This window comes from Artemia sp. Qi Xiang Cuo, chromosome 13 (genome assembly GCF_049724085.1).
Source record: "Artemia sp. Qi Xiang Cuo chromosome 13, ASM4972408v1, whole genome shotgun sequence".
Lineage (NCBI taxonomy): Eukaryota > Metazoa > Arthropoda > Branchiopoda > Anostraca > Artemiidae > Artemia > Artemia sp. Qi Xiang Cuo.
This window is the reverse complement of record NC_142806.1, coordinates 62,168,076-62,189,981: the sequence shown is the minus strand read 5'-3', so window position 1 is coordinate 62,189,981 and position 21,906 is coordinate 62,168,076. Positions and strand designations below refer to the sequence as shown.

The window sequence follows — 21,906 nt, the reverse complement described above, 5'->3', positions numbered from 1 at the left end:
TATGGATATTTTATGTTTATGGATGTAAGGATTTTTAACATGAAATATGCTTAAGGCTCTACCAATCTTACTCCATGCTTGCTCATTGACACAAGACGGCTTTCTCACTGGTACTCTACGGTGGGTTATTGAGACTATCTAGTTTATTGTATGTATTAAATCAGTATTTTTTGTGCAGTGGAAAGATAAACACATAACTAATATCTCTAAAGAAGTGAAGATGAAGCATTTTAAAAAAGTGTGGTCATATGAAAGTGTTATTGTAGTATTGAATGCTGACAAGGAGAAGTATTTAAACTATGAAATAAATACAATTGGTAGAACTATCGGAAACGTATGCATGCCTTGTCATGACAGTAAGGAATTAAATTTCTTTGGAGTACCAAAAAAAATCCATTGAACAAATGGTGGATATGCGAGACTGAGATCTCCGGAGATTATTGCGCTCAAAGAGAACTCTAACATAAAAATAATAGTGGATGAAAAGGGGTATCTTCTTGCTAGTACTTCCGGTAACATGTTACCTGTTTATAGATCCTATCGTCATCTTTTAGGTATTAGCATTCAAAAGAAAGTACAGACATAAAGAAAGGCCTACTCTTCTACTAATATCAAAAACCATATCTTGTTTCCATACCGGAACTGTTACCTTTGTAAAAATGATGTTTTAATAGACAGTAAAATTGCCTGAAAAAATGAAAAGGGCATTGGTAGGAAATATCAATAAGGAATATAATGATGAGTCGATGAAACACAATGTGCCAGCAAGCGTTACTACCATTAATCAAACAGTCAATGAATCAAATAATACCAAAGACGAAGCGCATGTTGAATCTGTCAGTGACACACAAGTAAATATTGTGTGTGACTCAAAATGGAATAATGATTATTCAACCGATTATGAGTTAAGAGAACACAATAGCTACAATATCAAGAGAGAACATGGAGAACTATGTTATGGAGCAGATTCAAAATGTCCAAAGTTGATCATTGATATCAAGAGAGCCCCAAACACATAGAAATACGTGGATTAAGAAATGCAAACTGACAAAGTCAGGCACTGAGAGAATAAAAACACACACAAATATATAGATTCACACATACAAACCAAAAAAGACAAACACTGAGAAAAGCAAAAAAACACCCAGATTCAAAATAAATGAGAGTCAGAGTATGGATTCAGACGTAAAAACTGGCAATGACAGACACTGAGAGAGTGGCTAACACCCACCCAGATACACTGGCAGAGAGAGTGAGGGAGTCAAAATGCAAAAAAATTACATTGATTAAGACATACAAACCGACAATGACAGGTACAGGGAGAAGCAAACATCCACCCAGACAAATAGACAGAGAGAGTGAGGAAGATAAAAACACATGCAAATATATAGATTCAGACGCACAAACTAACAAATAAAGGCATTGAGATAAGCAAACACCCACGCAGACACACAAACAAAGGAACTGAGAGAGACATAAACAAATACGAATACATAGATTCAGACATACAAACCGTTAAAGACAGGCACTGAGATAAGCAAACACCCGCCCAGACATATAGGCAATGGAAGTGAGAGAGACAAAAACACATACAAATACATAGTTTGAGACATACAAACCGACAAAGGCAAGCACTGGGACAACTAAACACCTACCCAGACACGCAGGCAAAGAGAGTGAGAGTATAGATTCAGACGTACAAACCGACAAAGACACAAACAGGGAGAAGCAAACACCCACCCAGATGCAGAGGCAAAAAAGTGAGAGATAAAAAAAACGTATGCAAATACATAGATTAAGACATACAAACTCACAAACACAGGCACTGAGAGAAGCGAAAATCCGTCCAGATATACAGGTAAAGAGAGTGAGGGAGTTTTCTATCATATATGTGATATTTTATCGGGATTTCGTATGTATTGTAAAGAAAACAGTCAACACGAGCAACTACATACCCGCCATCGAATTTTACAAGTCCTGCAATTATTGGCAGTAAAAGTGTAAAAAAGATACCACCTGACTGAAGAGGATATTTTCTTTTACAATCTTTTTATTTCCTTTTGCAAGCAAAGGCATGTACAATGGAACGATGTTGTTTTGTTTGTTGTCTATCACCTTCTGGCAATTTAACATTTCTCTTGGTTAAAGTTAAACAATATTTAGATTGATTAATAAATTCCTTGTCAATACCATGTTTGGGTATGGTTTTCCTAAGTGGTGGTTCCAATGGGCTTAGAACGAAAAATAAATGTCTATTTTCATGGAATTTCTTCAGTATCATGATGGCAACTAATAGCCATTTTTACTTTTCAACGGAAGATATATATATATATATATATATATATATATATATATATATATATATATATATATATATATATATATATATATATATATATATATATATATATATATATATATATATATATATATATATATATATATATATATATATATATATATATATATATATATATATATATATATATATATATATATACAATATATATATATATATATATATATATATATATATATATATATATATTGTATTCCATTTATAGTCCAAATGGACTATGCTAGTCCATTTATAGTGGACTTGTTTTAAGTCAATTAGAATATGAATATACGATAAATAAAAATAGCCCAAGTAATGAAAAATATAACCTTTAAAATAATAAAAAAAGATGTCTTGGCAATCTATTAGCAATATAGCATGGTGTTTTTTTCGATTTAAAAAAAAATTATCCAAAAGAGTTATTTCTGGAGCCTAGCTATGGGACGGAACACTCTGGTCATTTCTCAGATTTAAATATTAATACTTCAGATAATAATACATTAGCTTTTAAGATATATAATTAAACAAATGAATTTAATTTGAAGCAATTAGTTTTCCATTCCTTGAAAGTAATATTCATTCAAATATTACTTATTCAACTTATTATTCCCAATTATTTAGGTGTGCAAGAATTTGCAGGAATTACTCAGATTTTAAAAATTGATGTAAAAAGCTTAGCCAAAAACTGGTCTTAAGAGTTTTTTCTGCCAATAAAATTAGTTGGATATTTAAAAAAAAAAATTCTGTATTATGAACTCTTAGGTAAATATACAAAAAAATATAAAGAAACAATGAATAATATTTTAATATAGTTTCTCTTTCACTTTTGTATTTTGGAATTTTGTGTTTGTAAACTGTTTTCAAACCAGTGTGAAGGACTTTAAATCTATAATTAGTTCCCAATACCAATAAAACACTTTCTTATATAACTCAAGTCCGTACCAGTTTTTAATCGATCTAGAATTATTTTTGCCTTTCATTGGCCATTGGGATTTCATTGAGGATAGAACCAATCTTATTTTGTGTGTATTTTTTGAATAATTTTACTAGTATGCATTTATTTCACAAGTTTTACTTAACATAGGGATACCATAAAGATCTTAGGGTAGAGGCTTCACTGTACCAGGTAAAGAGAAAAAGCCTCAAAACCCGTTCAGACATGTGGTATTCTTCTGATGAGCCCAAATAAAAAGTCACTACTTGTAAATATTTTGCTTGATTTAAGGTGCTTTTGCTTGTAAATTTACAACGACTTACATTTATTGTTGACGACTTTGCTTGGATTTGGACATTTTGATTTGGCTGATTGTTCGGTCATACTGTTTTGTCCTAGGTAATTGGATAGATGAGTGAGGTTAGAACCTCGTTCAAGTGCACATTTATCTTAATTGCTGGATTAGAAAGACAGTTCTTTTCTTCTTCATCTCTCTCTCTCCTTTTTTTTTGCCAAGTAATTACCTCTAAGACATTATAGAACATTTTTTCAGTCGTAGGTCTCTCACAGCTAATATTAAACTGATCTTTGATCAATAAACTGAGAGAGAGAGAGAGATAGAGAGATAGAGAGAGAGAGAGAGAGAGAGAGAGAGAGAGAGGAGAGGAGTAATTGAGTGACATCACAAAACCTATTTGAACTGGATCTTCTAAATTCAGATTAATTTTTTTTATCTAGATGGAATCTTAAATTTCGAAGGCAGTGTATTCAAAGGTAAATCTATAATATAATTTTGCTTTGTTTCAATTAATAGATCAATAAATTCAATATATGTGTTTGAGTCACATCGTAAAAGTTGCATACCATAGTCCAGTAATAGACAATCATTTTTCAATATATCTTAAAGTATTCTTTGAGAGAATATTTTCCTTCCAAGAGATAACTCCAGAAAATCATCATCTAGAATCAAACATATTTCCATAATCACAAGATCCAGCATAACTTACCCGTTCTCAAATTCATCCATTTTCCAATTCGAACGGTCGCACAGCTGACTTGAGACTAACCAGAATTCATTATACTTCAAGAATATTCAATTAGAAAAGGAAAAGTATTCATATTCTGTATATAATTACAACAATAATATATATTACACCATAATTACTGATATAGCTGATTCTCCTCAATATATTTTGCAATTGCAGTTAAAACAGCTTGAATTCTATATATATGCACTTTAATAACTTTTTCTACAAAACATAATTGTTCCTCCAATTTAAATTTACTCAATGATACCCCATATCTTGCATACAAGTCATCCCATTCAAGGCCTAGTCGAGATTTTCTTGCAGTTTCTACTGCTATGTTTGGTAATCTTGTCTTTGTATCATCGCTGCTACTACCAATATCAAATTTTAATAGCGTAAACATACCACTTATTATTGCAAATATATATATTGTCAAAAAAACGAGCATAATAAAACTGTTTTCTTTGAACTCTATTCTATTGAAACTGTTTCTTTGAAATACTATTTTCTTATGGACTACGCAGAAAATCCATCTTTATATTAGTTTTGGTTGCTATGAGTGGTCATTAGGGCCTCTTGATTATTTTTAGTCCTCCTTTTTTGGAACTGCGTTAGTAACATGAGTAGATTTATCGTCATTGGCTGTTTCTAAATGTTCTGACCTGAGTCCAGTTGTCTCCCAAATAAGGATCCCCCTCGGATGATCAGGATACTCACTACTTATGAAAAGGACTGTCCCCTCCTCAAGACCTTGCTCTTTACGCTAAAATTTGACTCTTTCTTACAACTCTGTTTTTAAAAACAATAAAAAACTTTAGCGTAAAGAGCAAGGCGTTGAAGAGGGGACAACCAATTTCCTATACGGTATAATTTTAGTGTGTTTCAAGTTTTAATGTCACTCATTACTTTTAGTTTAAAAAATGGTTATGTTTATTTAATTAATAAATAGCATTGATATCAACGGGTCAAAGCCGAAACCAAAATCATGGGCAGCACAACATCACTGTTAAAATAAAGATACAGGATAATAAAAGTACTACCCAGATTCTGAAACATTATGTTGTGGCATATTGCCCATATTTAAATGGTAAGAGTGTTTTAAATTGAAAGTATTTTAGAAATAAAGTTAGAATTGTCCTCTTGTCATTGGTCATTGTTTGAAAAAGAATATCCAGAAAATCTGAAAAATTCTTGGCATCATTGCGGAAGAGACATTATATTGATTAAAAATTCCCAGGGATGCCAATTGGAAGCGGGAAATTGACTCCTAGACTTTGAAAATTACCTCTCCCTTTGTATACTTGTCTAAAAAACAGATTGTATAAAAATTATGTTCCCTTCACAAACAAAAGATAGTTTTCTAATACTGCATATTAAAACTGATAACAATAGAAAAATATAATGTGGTGGTATTGCCTACCCTTGCCTACAAAATTTTTAAATTTTTAGACAGAATCCATATGTTGTTAAAATTCAATTTATTCTATTCTCAGTAGACATTTCGTAGAGCATGTTGATGCAGCAAATTGTGACTAATTTCAGTCATAATTCTTAGGACATTTTTCAGTTCTTTTTTTGGAGCTGGTTAAAAGAAATATTTAGAAAAGGCAAAAATAGCAAGAAGTCAGCGTGGTAATGCGCATACCATGCAGACAGTTCAATATTTATGCATTAGTATGTGATTCTAAAAAGCAAAGAATAGGACGTTATCAGTGCTTATTGGGTATTTCAATGACAAATGAGACAATGGGAGTTTCAATTAAATACTGGAAATAAAAATTAAAACAATTAAATTATTCCTGGAGCGGATCTCCCTCTACCAAATTCCATTATCAAACTACAACCGATTTGGCCCATCTATTTATAGTGCTGCTATCATTATAAAAAGCACTGAGTCTTATTTTATTTTTCAATGATTTCTTTTTCATTCATTCCAGAAATTATATTCACTGTATATCTACCTTATTATTCTTCATGATTCCATTTCTGTCCTATTTGCAGATGTAGAGGATTTATTCATTTTCACTTTTGAACGTATCAGAACAAGAAACTCTAATCTTGAACTGAAAGATTCTAGGAAGTAAAAGCACCTTAAATATCAGGTGAAAAAATTGACCAGAGCAAATTTGGCAAAACAGGAAGCATAGAAGATTTGTCAATTTTACCATTAACTAGGCTCACATTTTTACTTGATGATAATGTTTCATAGGCAGTATATTTTGAAAAATTTTAATATGGAAAATATTATGAAGTGTGATAGAACGCTGTTTTTCTTGTTATCCTTATCATTATTTTGTTATGTTAAAAATGAGCATAAATAAATTAGAGAAAAATTATCTGCTGAAAATGAATAGCAAACTTGACACTTAAAATGAGCAACAGCTTTAAAGCTACTTAATAAATTATAATTATTTTGCAAAATCTTCGGGAAGGGTCAACCTTTGGTCCTTAGTTTTATAGATTATGAGCAAGCGTTCGATTCTATTGATAGAAGAGCTTTAGCAAAGGTTTTATCCTTGTATGGTATACCAGACAAATACGTTAATGTGATTTATGCTATGTACGAGAAAAACACTGCTGCGGTTAAGGTAGGAAATGAGGTTAGCAACTGGTTTTCTATAAAACAGGAGTTAAGCAGGGTTGTGTTTTCTTCCCCTTTATATGGATTATTTTGATGGACTTCATGTTAAGGAGCACAGGAAAGGCAATGGGAGACTGCAGAATTAAATGGGGAGGAAAGAGTCTCCTGGACTTAGATTACACTGATGATTTGAGCATCCTAGAGGAAGGTGTGAGCAAAATAAATGAACTTTTAGAGGTTTTGTAAGTTCAGGGTGTTAGAATAGATTTGAAAATTAATCTCAAGAAGACTAAGTCACTAAGGCTAGGAAGAAGTGAAGATGAAAAAGAGACATTAGGTAATAAATATATTGATCAAGTGGGCAAATTCACTTACCTTGGTAATATTATTAGAAAAGATGTTGGGAAGAGAAGAGATGTTAAAAGTAGAAGTCAAGGCTCTGTTTTTTTTTCACAATTAAAAAAAGTTTGGAGGAATAGGAAGATAAGCTTGCAAACTAAAATTGAATTTTAGAAGCTAAAGTGATGACAGTAGTCAAATATGGCTCTTAAGCATGAGCGCTTCGAAAAGCGGATGAAGATCTGCTAGATATTTTCCATTGAAATTCTTTAAGGGTTGTTTTTTGTACCCGGCTGACTGACCGTATCATAGGCAGCGTGCTAGCACTGCCTAAGTAAAGAACGATGTGGGCACAACGTATTGTTTTTTTGGTTTTTTTTTTCTCAATACCCGGGCACTTTCTATCAAAGGAGCTGTCGTAGAAAGTTCAAAAATGGCTCATTCGATTGGAAATTGGAGTGGAAACTGAATCCCCCAGTAGCTGCGGATCCTAAAATACTAACCCGCTTCCCCATACCTGACCAAGAACTCAGACCACCACCCCCACTCAAGTCAGAAACCGAGTCAGCAATCAAGACGCTCAAACAAGGAAAAGCCCCTGGCCCAGACGGAGTCACCGCTGAACTCATTAACGTCGGATCAGATGATGTAACTGATCTGTACCATGCCATTGTGTCTGTGGTTTGGGAAACCGGCCACGTACCCCGTCAGTGGTGCAAGGCTGCCATTGTACCCATTCACAAAAAGGGGTCAAAGAAAGAGTGCGGAAACTACCGTCCGATCAGCCTCACGAGCCATCAGTCACGTGTCCTGACAAAAATCCTACTCCGTTACATTCAAGCAACAACTGCCTTTGCCATTGGAGAATATCAGGCCGGCTTCCGCCCTGGAAGATCAACAATCGATCAGATATTTGTCGTTCGGCAACTCATGGAACGACACATCGAATTCAACTAAGAACTCTACCAACTATTGGTTGATTTCCGTCAGGCATTTGACCTGATATGGCGCGAAGGACTATGGCATATCCTCCTTCACTACGGTAACCCTTATGAGATAGTCCAAATAATCAAGAGTCTGTACGACCAGTTCCGAGGCCAAGTAATAACCGTTCATGGGTTGTCAGAAGAGTTAACAACTTCGTCAGGAGTACTTCAGCGTTGCATCTTATCACCACATCTCTTCAACCTCTTTCTAAATGCCGTTCTGTCGATGATGCAGTCGGAATATGGCGCAACAATAGGAGGGATGTTAATAGAGAATCTTGCCTACGCTGATGATATGGATGAGCTAGCCAACTCTACACAAGAATTGCAGGCACAAGCTGATAAACTCTACGATACCACAAAGCCGTTCGGGATGGAGATCAATGCCAGCAAGACCAAAGTCATGGTAACTACGAGACGTGAACTAGACAACCCACCCATTATCACCATAGGCGGGAGACAGGTTGAAACGGTTGACCACTTGCTGTACCTTGGTAGCCTACTCTCCTCAGATAATTGCCATGGCTCTGTCGTGAAACGTCGACTTGCATTTGCTAGCTCTAGCTTCCGAAGACTAGCCAACCTCTGGAAAAGTAACCACCTATCCAACAAACTCAAAATGTGCCTATTCAACAGTTTAATAATCCCCATAGTTATTTATGGATGTGAAACATGGACTCTGAAAACCGAAGACGAAATAAAACTTCTAGCTTTTGAGGTGAGATGCCTCTGTCGCATTTCTAGATTCAAATACACTGACCGAATCACAAATGTGGAAGTACGTGAAAGGCTCCAGTCCACTGAAACCATACTCAATAAAATTAAGAAGCAACAACTGCGCTGGTTCAGCCACGTCAAGCGAATGGAGCCGAGCCGCCTTCCGAAAATCGCCCTTGAAGGATCCCTCTATGGCCTTCGCCCACGAGGCAGACCACGAAAACGACGGATGGAGAACTTCCACTTCGACAACGTCAAGATAGCCCAGTTATCACGTATCGCACCAGATAGAGCAATGTACCGAGCCCTTACGCATGAGCTAGCAAGAGGAGTGGCCCCAAAACGTCCCACGAGGATGGCCGGGACCTAAGTAAGTAAGTGCCCTTTTTAATAGTCAAAAGTGATTGGAGGGCAACTTGTCCCCCCCCACGCCCTTCATTTCTTCAAACACATCCAATCAAAATTTTGATATAACCATTTTGTTCAGCACACTTGATTTCCTGATAGAAAATATGTTTTCGAGGAGGACACTCCCCCACAACCCTCAGGGCAAGAGTTTTGTGTTATACCCTGGGGGCATATGAGGTATTAATAGAAGGCTTTGTCGTTGAAACTTCAAAACAGGCTCATTCGATTGGAAATTCAAAGCACTACTACCCTTTTTAATAGTCAAAAGTAATTGGAGGGCAACTAGCCCCTTCCCCCACGCCCATCATTTCAACAAACACATCCAATCAAAATTTTGAGATAGCCATTTTGTTCAGCATAGTTGATTTTCGGATATAAAATTTGTTTTTGAGGTGGACACTCCCCCACAACCCCCGGGGCAAGGGTTTTAAGTTATGCCCTGAAGACATATATGGTTTTTATAGAAGGTGTTGTCGTATAAACTTCAAAACAGGCTCATTCAATCGGAAATTCAAAGGGCTAGTACCCTTTCTTATAGTCGAGAGTGATTTGAGTGCAACTAGCCCCCTCCTCACGCCCTTCATTCTCCCAAACATTTCCAATCAAAATTTTGAGATAGCCATTTTGTTCAGTGTAGTTTATTTCCAGATAGAAAATATATTTTTAAGGAGGAAACTCCCCCGCATCTCTAAGGGCAAGGGTTTTAAGTTATGCCATGGGAGGTATATAAGGTTTTTAAAGAATGTGTTGTCGTAGAAACTTCAATAAAAGCTCATTCGACTGAAAATTCAAAGGGCTAGTGCTCTTTTTAACAGTCGAAAGCGATTGCAGAGAAACTACCCCCCCCCCCCGACCCATCATTCCCCCAAACACATCCAATAAAAATTTTGAGATATCTATTTTGTGCAGGGTAGTTGATTTCCAGATAGAACACATATTTTTAAGGAGGACACTCATCCACAACCCTCAGGGCAAGGATTATACGTTATGCCCTGGGGGCATATAAGATTTTTATTGAAATTTTTGTCGTAGAAACTTCAAAAAGGACTCTTCGATTTGAAATTCAAAGGACTAGTACTTTTTTTAATAGTCAAAAGTGATTTGAGGGCAACTATCCCCCCTCTCTCTCCCACCTTTTCCCAAAACACATCCATTCAAAATTTTTAGATAACCATTTTATTCGACGTAGTTAAAAGTTTTGAAAACTAGGTCTTTAAGGATGAGAACCCCTCTTTCCACAACCCTCAGTGCAGGGGTTGTAAGTCATGCCCTTGGGGCATATAAAGTTTTTTTTATTGAAAGCGTTGTCGTAGAAACTTCAAAAGGGCTCATTCAATTGGAAATTGAAAGGGCTAGTGCCTTTTTTAATATTTGAAAGTGATTGGATAGTGACTAACACCCCTCTCACGCCCATCATTTCCTCAAACACATCCAATCAAAATTTTGAGATACCCATTTTGTTCAACGTAGTTGAAAATTCTGTAAATTAGGTCTTTTAGGATGATAAAACTCTCAGAGCCCTCAGTGCAAGGGTTGTAAGTTATGCCCTGGGGAAATATAAGGTTTATATTGAAAGTTGTTGTATATGATTTATAGAATAGATTTTAGTCTTCCTCAAATCCAATTTGCATATGTTTAAAAACTAAATGTTGACTTAAAAATTAAATTAATGCACTGTTATACTGCTAATTCCCAACAAGGCATCTCAGCAGTATCCCGAGAACGACTGAGGGTATTATGTTCAAACGTTCAGGACTACTTCTGCTCTTAAAATTCAACCAAATCCAAATAGCGTGTATCCAAGCTATCAAAGAAAGTAAAAAGATTTTTTTGCGAATGGTATCAAGTTTTCCATTACAAGTCAACTAGAGGAGTTATGAAACTAAATTAAACAGTACTATTTGTGTCCAGATTTTTAAAAGGGTATATACTGTTAAAAATTGCTGACTATGCAAAACTATAAAGTCCTAAAAAACGAAAAGATTTAAAGTATTATTTTCTTTCTCCCTGAAAAGACTATGTCAATATAAAACAAACAGAAATGAATTTAAAAAACTCTTTCCACAAAATAAGTTTTTCAAAGAAAGGTCAAGAACTCCATCAAACAAAAAAAGAGCAAAACTAAAATAAAATAATCTACCAAGCGTGAAACTATCACAAATCAGCATTGATAAATAAATGAAACCCAAAACGAACAGAAATTACAATAATTAACCGACTCAAACTCAAAACGAGCCAAAATTAACATAAGTTGGGCGAAAAACCCTTATGCCTTTCCAAGCCCAGAACAAAATATGCACATTACTGAAAAAATACAAATGAAAGTGCATTGTCAGTTTAATATACATATACTGATATGTAGTAATCAAAATGTTAATATTATTCGATTTATTAAAGCTATAAAAGTAAAAGCATTTATATACTAGGGCTATAATGAAATAAAGTTTCAGATGGCTATGGCACGTTGTGCAGATGAAGGATGACAGATTGCCGAAGATTGTTCGGCAGATACAGTCTTTACCAATAATACTACCGATGTGAGTGAAGATGTCCACCTGATCAATCTTTTCGTTACTCAATTTAACCTTTTCATCTTCACTTATTCCTAGCCTAAGCAACCTAGTCTTCTTGACATAAATTTTACAACGCATTCTAGGACCCTGAAATCACAAAAGACCTTTAACAGTTCATTTATTGTGCTCACACTTTCATCTAGGATACTTAAATCATCGTTATAATCCAAGTCCAAGAAAGTGTTTCCATCCTATTTGATTCTTTGTTCTTCCATTGCCTCTTCTGAGCTCTTTAAGACAAAGTCCATCAAAATGATCCATATACAGGGAGATAGAACACATCCCTGATTTATACAAAATTAATACAACTCCTGTTTTAATGCAAAACCATCTGCTAATCTGATTTCCTACCTTAACTGCAATAGTGTTATCAAACAGTTTGGAGTAACAAACTGCATGTGGTAACCCGACTCAATAGCAACTGAAACTCTAAAAAACGGACTTTGATACCAATAGATGGTTAAAAGGACTTGGATTCTTATGCTGATTTTAAATATATATGTTTCATCAAGTTTAGTTTTACCCATCAAAAGTTAGTCTGAGAAATTTTGCCCTATTTTTGAAAAAGGGGGAAACACCCCCTAAAAGTCATAGAATCTTGATGAAAATCACTCCATCGAATTCAACGTATCAGAGAACTCGGCTGTAGAGCTTTTTCGTTCCTATCTGCAAAACTGTTGAATTTTGTATTTTATGCCAGAAGAAAGATAACGGATGAGTGTTAATTTTTTTCAGTGGTTATCGATCCAGGGTGGCCTAGAATGTCACGAGAGGGTTCATTTGAACGGAAAATAAAAGCTCTATGGCTGTTTTTAAGTGAACTAAAAATCAGAGGGCAACTATTCCCCTCTTATGCTCATTTTCTCCCAAAGTCATCGGATAAAAATTTTGAGATAACCATTTTTTTCAACATGGTCAAAAAATCTAATTACTTTGTTTTTAAGGACTAGTTAATCCCCCGGAGTCTCTGAGAGAAGGGCTGTAAGTTATGAACTTTGCCCATTGTTTGCATAGATTATTGGTTATTGGAAAGTAAACATACATTTTCAGGAGGTATTTTTTCTGTTGGGGGGTCGGGGGAGTGGTTTATGTGGAAGTATCTTTCCAAAAAAGAATTTTCCATGGGGGAAGAGAATTTTCCATAAAGGGGGTGCTGGATTTTTCAGCATATTTAAAAAAAGACCATAAATTAAGTAAAAATACAAGTTTTTCAACTGAAAGTAAGGAGGAATATTAAAACCTAAGACGAACAGAAATTATTACATATGTGAGGGGGTTATTCCCTTGTCAACACCTCCCTCTTCACGCTAAAGTATTTTTAGTACTTTCGAAGGAGCTATTTATTTTAATTAAACGGCCTTTGTGATTCAGGGGTCATTCTTAAAGAATTAGAACAAAATTGTAACTTTATCATTAAGAGCTTGGTATTGACGAGGAGGCAAACCCCCTAGTACATGTAATAATTTTAGTTCGTTTTAAGCTTTAATGTTGCTCCTTACTTTCAGTTGAAAATAAAAACATTTTATTTAAATAATTCTTGTAAATATCACTAACAACTTTAATGTATTTGTCTGGTTTACCATACAAGGATAAGACCTTCGCGAAGCACTGGGAATTAGTTTCCAAAAAATACTAGTTATTGATAGCATATATTCCAAAAAATGCTTTGTTATTGAGCCTAGTAGCCTAAGCTTACAGTAAAGTTTTAACCTTAAACAAAAATTCAGTTTCTTTGATTGGATAAATATAGAAATATTTTGATGTTAAGTTTCGAAAGTTTTTCAAAACTCTTGAAAAGAGTTTTTCTGTAACACAATGTATTTTGCTCTGTTTTCTAACCTCCTGACTACTGGTATAGATATAGGTAATGAAGATGCGTGAGTTTTACATAACTAGTGTTAAAACAAACGCAGATTTCAAAAATGGTCAGCACTTAATGAAATTACCAGCAGAAAGTACTTCAAAATCGTCATCTTCCTCAACATATTGCTCCGGTTTTGGTCGTCAAAGAAGATACTCTGCAATGTGAAAACGATATAAGATGAGTTTGTTCAAGCTGGGTCTGCTATTTTTTCCTGAGCCTGCATCTCAATATAACGTAGTTGAGAATGCAGCATCAATAAAATGATGAAGGAATCATACGGTCCATTTTCTTCTTCTCGAAGCAAATTGGTATTAACTGATCATACGGTCAGTCATGTCCCCTCCACCCAGGTACTTACAGTATACTATTTTGACCGTTTATTTTTTTTACGTTGAATAGTTGCATCTAAGTTCATCTATGGTAAAGAAAACATAATTAAAATTCAAAGTTTTTCTATTGTGTCATCTCTTAACTTCAAAATACTTGACTGAGAACCGATGTACATAGGTATGGGCATTTAATTTTAGTCACCCGCCAGTTGGTGGCGTAATGGATATATGTGGCAAAATTCCTCCCAAAAATAAAGTTGTAATCCTTCCAAGTAAGCTTATTTTTTTCCATACTCCACCTTTCATTCACAGAAAGACTAGAAATTTTCTTACCTCTTGCCCTCCTGCTCTTTTTCGATTTTGAACTTTCCTCCAATTCTATAATGCAAAAAAACTCTTCCAATACTAATAAAAAGCTGATAAAATCACAGATAGCAATTCAGATACACTGATTTCAATGTGGCACGTAGATAGCTTTCCAACTAATAATTATTGCACTAGAAAATATTAACTGTAAGTCCACCCAAAGGGAATAGGGTCATCAAGAGGTTAAACATGAGATTTCTTACGATTTAACGTACGGACTTCAATAGAAATATCACAATGTCCTTTTATCAGCAATGATGGTCTTCAAAATTCAGAAAATTAAGAAATACAAGTACGATATCAAAAAAGAACTTCACGGGTCATGAGGTTTTTTTTTTTTTTTAATTACATTATCATCACTGTTACAGGTACAGCCCAATGTTTACAGGATTCTACAGTTTGCCTGAAATAGGACATCTTGCCTGTTGCAATATCTGAGTAATCAAATTCAGTCTGAAACTAATGGCATCTCATTCAGAAATGAAGAGACACTCTCAATTGCGAAAAAAATATGCAGAAAATTTCTACTTCATTTTTTAAAAGCAACTCCAATTAGCCGTCCCTCCAATGTGCAAACTTTGAGTTCAAATACTATTATCTAATTTAATTTTGCCCTATGAAGATTGCATGATAGACTATCTATCAACAAGTAAAATTAATAATTTTTATGTGATTCTAAGAAAAAGGTAACTTCCCCCACTTTCAAAGTTTGGTAACTAGTATTATTTTTATTATTATGATGTGACAACTGTTTCTTAGCATACCTTAATTTTTAAGTGTTTTCTGTCAATTGTCCAAATTTTTGACTCGTATATATATATATATATATATATATATATATATATATATATATATATATATATATATATATATATATATATATATATATATATATATATATATATATATATATATATATATATAGATCGTCTTATTTTAAATTTCTCACTGCAGGCTCCTTTTTCCTCATTAAAAATATTCAAATTGAAGAAATTCACCTTTGGTGCTTGGCTGTTGTTTTTCTTCTACTAGATTCCCGATCATTACGGATCAAAATGTCATTATAGCTTCACTGTTAGGTTTTATTTTCAATGGGTAAAGAGGGGCTCCCACGGCGTCAATAAAGCTGTCCATAAAGCTAATAAACCGTTTTTCTCTTGTAAGTTTATTGACTTTATGTTTGTCGGATAGAAGTTAAACTTTGTTTAACTTATTCAATAAGGTCCGGAAAGTTTAGCCAATAGGAGAAGACTTGTGGAAAATTTCAATTCAGCTAAAAGAAACTAATTAGATAGCCAGTCTTGAACTTTTTTCTCTAATCTGTGGAACATTGATGTGTGGAACGTTGAAGCAGCAGACTTGCTTATTTCACTAGTGAGAAATAAACCTTTAATATACGGTTCCTCACAAGGGGAACATAAGGACAAAATATGTGTTGAAAATGCATTCAAGGAAATAAGTGAAGTAATGTGTTGAGAATTGGGTCCTCATTTTTATCTGTGAGCCTTCTTTAATGAATTTTAAAGTAAAAAACAACATCTAAGTTAAGACTAGCTTATTCAATTGAAAAAGTTTTCAATAAAAAATTTCAAATATATTCAAGAATGAATGTGTGAATAATTAAAATTAATTGCTTCAAAAAATTTCCATAAAGTCAGGAAGGTAAAATTCATGTGTGAGCGTGACGAACTTTACGGTAGGTAAGTTTGCGGAATACTTTATTAACTTTATTGACGCTGTGGGAGCCCCACTTAAAACTTGATACACAGAGATATGTTTTAGTTGACTTTCATGTCTGTTTAGGAAAAACGGAAAATATGTGACTTTTTTGTCTGTTTAGGAAAAACGATAAATATGTAACTGGTAACTATTTTTCTTTTCTTAACCTTGCTCAACACCATCAGGGGGAATAAAATTATTTATAGGTGAAAGATTACAAACATCAGCACAAAAATACTGAATTGTACAACATTGTAAAATGTATCATATTTTGTCGGATTGTACCGGGAGAGGTGAAAAGTACCAAATGGTACAATCGTACCACGTTTGGTATAACTGTTTCTGAGGTTTCTAGCATACCAGCATGGATGAACGTTATCATATAGTCTAATGATACGTGGATACCCGAAGATTTTTTTTCAACATTGGTCGTAAATAGGGTGCATAGATAGTTGTACCATTTACATTTTTCTGGGCTTCCAGCCATCCATGCAAAAATATTTTTGACCGATTTCGGCTTATTAACTTGTTTGGTTGGGCAAACTATTCAAACTCTAAAACATGGATACCTGTGCGGAAACGCTCCAGAAAAAGAATGGAAGAAAGACAAAGAGAAAAATATTATTGATCCAAAAGTCCCTTGGAAAAATTCGGTTTTTGGAGACTAGATCTGAGGTGTAATATTAACATTCTAAACGTAGCATACCATTCGTACCCAATTAAATGTAGGCTAGCCTAGTCTGTGCTGTAGGCCCAGGAGAAGTTTAGTTTGGCTAATTGACACAAAAATAATATGACACTGTATCCAACTGATTTTTAATGGTAAAATTCTACTTTTGGCTACCTTGGAATGGGGTTAGGTTAAGAAAATGAAATTTTCAGGGATGGGTCTACAGGTAAAAATAGCCTATGTCCCAGGAATGCATTTACAAATTCCAAGTCCAAATTCCAAAAAGTCTAAGAACTAAAAGGTAAAATTCTACTTTAGTTACTTTTGAATATCTTAGGAAGGGTTTAGGTAAGGAAAATGATACTTTCAGGGATGGGTCTATATGCTAAAGTATGTACTAGGAAGGTATTTTGAAGTACCTACCTCCACTCCTCCCTCTAGAGTGTCCTGACCTTTGATGACCTTTAAAAATCTGTGATTTATAGAAGTGAAACCTTGCAAAATATATCTTCTGCTTAATTGAAGTATAACAAAATTGTTTTCAGCTTCACAACCTTGCTCAATCCCAATTTCTAACGTTTTAAAGATATGCAAATACATTTCCTACATTTTGGGAATAAACATTGATATGGCACTAAAATTCTGCTCAAATAACTGGAATTGCATTTTCAGAGCTAAAGTCAGAGAAAAAGAAACTGATAACTGAAAACGAGTGTAAAATGGTGTTTTTCAAAAATTTTAATAGCTAGGCTATAGAGATGTCATGCAAGAACCTTTCAGGACACTCGCGAGAATGAAAACACAGATGTGTGCACTGCAACACACCTTCATAGGACCTAACTTTGCTTATAGACCTATCCCTGAAACTTTTATTTTCATCACCTAACTCCTTTCTAAGACAGCCAGAAATAGCTAAAGTAGAATTTTACCAACTAAAACAAACTTTATGGGATTAATGGCAAAAACAGAAAGGGTGGGGGGACAAAAAAATCAGACAGAGAAGACTGTGATTCACATCACAGTCTTCTCCTACACTCAAAACAATTTGAAGATTTCTATAGGCTTTCTTTTGTTCTTCTTTGTCTGCAAAATTCTGCAAGCTTTGAATGTTGTAGGGAAATTTATAACTTTCACTATGGTTTACCATTAGCTCAAATCTCTCCTTCATTGAGGATATTGCAGTGTCCATTATAACAAAGAAGAAATTGACCTTAAATGAATGTTCTCCAGAATTTACAGTTTACAGATTTTGCAGTGGTGACCATGTTGTTTACTCCTTCATCAAATAATTTTTTTTTTTTTTTTAGGCTCTGCAATTACCTTATAATTTTTATCTTGTTTAAGTCACATGGCAGCCAGTGGTGGTTCCTCCTGCCAGCACAGAGTGCACCTCTGACACCCTTTGCCACAGAGGGCATCCTTTGGTTTACGTGCTCCCTGTCACTCACTGCCCTATGTGACTGCTTACTTTGCTTATGCCAAGAGCTGCCCCTGCCTTCAACCCTTTCCTCTTTTTGTAAAAGCACTACCTTAAATTGCAGCTTGGAGCAATATAAGTATTTCTCCTTGTAGAGCTCCAGAGTTGATGATTTGAGGTGTCTTCAAAAGTCTTTAGTGACCAGGTGCACTAGAATGCTCAATAGCTTCCCAATTGAGTTCACACCCTTTAGAGGACCACTCAGCATCCTGTCTTTCTTTAAAAATGTCAACAGGTTCAGCAGTAAATGTTTCCTCAGAGATTTTATTCCCACTATTGATGATTTTACTGCCTAACAAGTTTCTGGAGATGACCTCTAGTTCTTGCATTAAGACCAACAGTAGGGAATAATGCCAGAAGTGTATTAACTGTCAATAACTTGTAGACTAGAGTGGCATGACCTCTATTTCTCCTGTATACAAGTGTTGAGAGTTTCAGCTTTGCTAGTCTTGCAGGGTAAGAAAGCTCCTGCCTGCCAGATATCTTGGCAGGGTAAGAAAGTTCCTGCCTGCCAGTTTTGGTGGCACATCTTCCAACACTTCTATCTCCTTTGAAATAATGGAGTGGCTGGAGACTTTCTAACTTCAAGCTTTGGATGCACAAGTCTCTTGAAAAAAAGACTGATGACATAAGGGGCACAAGCGGAAAGAGTGCACTTGATCAGCCCCATAGTTGAATGCCCCAAATGAGGATTCATTTTGCCAAAATTAATGACATGGCACTTGGCAACATTGAATATCAGAAGCCAAGCCTCAGCCTATTGAGCAAGCAGTTTAAGATTGTTTATAGAATGGCAGGATCTTCACAGGACAAGGCTAGTCCAGGAAGCTCTAGTTTGTCAGCATAAAGTGTTAGTTTACTGCTCATAGTAGAAGGAGCATCACTCAGGAAAATGTTAAATTGTGTAGGACCCCAAACACTTCTCTGAGGTACTCCACTCAAAACATGTTAACTATATATTTTAGGGTAAATTTACTGATGATTCAACAATGCAATTTTGGAAGCCCTGTCAAAATTTTCCTTCAAAACAGAATAACTGCTTAGTCTGGACTTGGAGCACCATCTCTTAAAGCTGTTTTTGTATTTCAAAAATAGGAAACATTGACACAATATTGAGCACACCCAGATAAGAAAAGAACAATTAGTTCATTCAGTTTCCTGTTTTCGACAAGAAAGGAGCTAATGACGATTTTTCAGGTATACAATGTTCAAACTGCTGTTACTTGGTTATTTATTGCAAAGAAAAAGAGTTGAGATTAGCACCAATGCATCAAGATACATATGATTTTATCTAAATTCTAGTCTCATTGCTTTTTTCTTGATAAAATTAAATTAAAATGGCAACAAATATTACATTGTCAAAACTAGGTTCCAAGTGTTGAAAATTCCTGTTTAAAGTAGTGGAATACCAGACATGCTAAAAATGTTCCTCTAGTCAAATTCAAACAGATATAATGGCTTTTATAAATTGATTTATTTCTTTTGAGAGTATCTTGTAGTAACCTTGTTTAAATTTTTGACAGATCAGCAACAGGCCCTGTTGAAATATAGGTGACTCTGTTGAAACTTCACTGAACATGTAGAACAAATGAGAAATAATTATTGTCAAAATTCCTGTGTCCACTGACAAAAATATAGCTATCAAATTTATGGATACCCACTTCTGCCAAAAATTGCAAAGGTCCACATGGAAGTAGTTTTTCCCTTTCCTTAGCACTTATCAATGAAACTAAAAAAAAGTTCTCAAATTTGGATTAGAAGTTGAACTGCAGCTTGACAAATACTGTGCCCGTTTTCTTTAGCAACAAAAAAAGCAAGGTGCCATATTTTGTTGTAAGGTTTCTTGACTTTCCTGACAAAGGACAGATCACACTTGGAAATGACTAAATGCTGTTGACATTTACACTATCAAAAATGAACAAATCTTTGCTGGGCCATTAAAACCAACAGGAAGTGGATCATTCCAGATAGCATTCAGATATGCTATTCCTGTGGCATATATACTACACTTAGAAAAAAGAAGGTTAAGTGATCTAAGTCACAATATCACACTTCTTATGATTAACCAATTTCGTTATGTTAAATACTACATGCTTCAAACAATATTTTTAGTTTTATTACTTTCACTTTTTGAATAGTGTTGTATACTTCTATACATTAAATAAAGTTGAAGATAAACAAAGAAGCAAGAATATACATGTCGAATTACTTTTGATTCTTAAAAAGGGCACTAGCCATTTAAATTTCTAATCAAATGAGCCCTTTTTGAAGTTTCTATGACAACGCGTTCTATAAAAACTTTATATGCCCCAGGGCATAACTTAAAACCCTATTTGCCCTCCAATCACTTTTGACTATTAAAAAGGGCACTAACTCTTTAAATATCCTGTCAAATGAGTCTCTTTTGAAGTTCCTACAACAACGCCTTCTATAAAAACCTTATATGCCCCCAGGGCATGACTTACAACCCTTGCCCTGAAGGCTGTGGGGGAGTGTCCTCCTCAAAAACATAATTTCTATCCTGGAATTCACTCTGCTGAACAAATTAGCTATCTTAAAATTTTGATTGGATGTTTTTCAGGAAATGTTAGGCATGGAAGGGGTGTTAGTTGCCTTCCAATCACTTTTGACGAATAAAAAGGGCCCTAGCCCTTTGAATTTCCAATCAAATGAGCCTCTTTTGAAGTTTCTACAACAACACCTTCTATAAAAACGTTATATGCCCCCAGAGCATAGCTTAAAACCCTTGCCCTGAGGGTTGTGGGGGAGTGTAATCATCAAAAATATATATTCTACATGGAAATCAACTAGGCTGAACAAAATGGCTATCTCAAAATTCTGATTGGATGTGTTTGGGGGAATGATTGGCGTGGGGGGGGGGGGCTTTTTTCCCTCCTATCACTTTTGACTACTAAAAGGAGCACTAGCCACTCCAATTTCTAATCAAATAAGCCTTTTTTGAAGTTTCCATTACAACTTCTTCAGTGCAAAGTACCTGGATATGGAGAAAAAAGAAAAAATTAATAATAAATAATACTTAATTGTAATAAATAATTGTACCCACATCGTTCTTTACTTAGGCAGCACTATTGTGCTGCCTATGATAGAAGAGAATTCTTTTCTAGCCTATATAAGAGAAAGTATTTTACTGTTTGTAAAGTTTTTTTCCAGAATTTTATTAGCTAATGCTTCCTTTTGAGTAGGCATAAATTTAGACTATTATGCTAAATACTGATTTATGAAGTTATAAATAAGTTGATAAAACTTCTAGGGCTTAAAATCCTACTGTGGCCATTAGACTCATGCTTTATAATCCCGATTTGAATACAATCAGACTCAAGCCAAATTTAAGGAACAAATGTGTTCTTTCCCAATGTAAATGCATCTTAAGACCTATCTTATATGCCCTTAGACATTTCTAAGTCCTAGAAACAGGAAAGGAGCTTAAGAAACCCTTCCTATGAAATATTTAAGACGCTTATTATCATGTTATAAATATATTTAAAGATGACAAGAGCCTCTCATCTATAATTTTAGCTATTTACCTCAATTTAATAGCAGAGACACAAAAAAGGTG

The 21,906-nt window shown here is 34.6% G+C and overlaps 1 protein-coding gene across 4 annotated transcripts in view; it reads left to right on the top strand.

The window, feature by feature from the left end:
- Positions 1-16,743: 16,743 nt before the first annotated feature.
- The window catches only part of LOC148945522 (tRNA (carboxymethyluridine(34)-5-O)-methyltransferase alkbh8), a 73,557-nt gene continuing 68,394 nt past the window's right edge, over positions 16,744-21,906 (top strand). The window contains exon 1 of one of the 4 annotated variants that reach the window (XM_089098692.1): positions 16,744-16,857. In XM_089098692.1, the coding sequence (XP_088954818.1) occupies positions 16,744-16,857 (114 nt within the window). Of the gene's footprint in view, positions 16,858-16,896; positions 17,005-21,906 lie in introns of those variants that run through there. The other 3 variants (XM_089098694.1, XM_089098695.1, XM_089098693.1) reach the window with 3 other exon arrangements.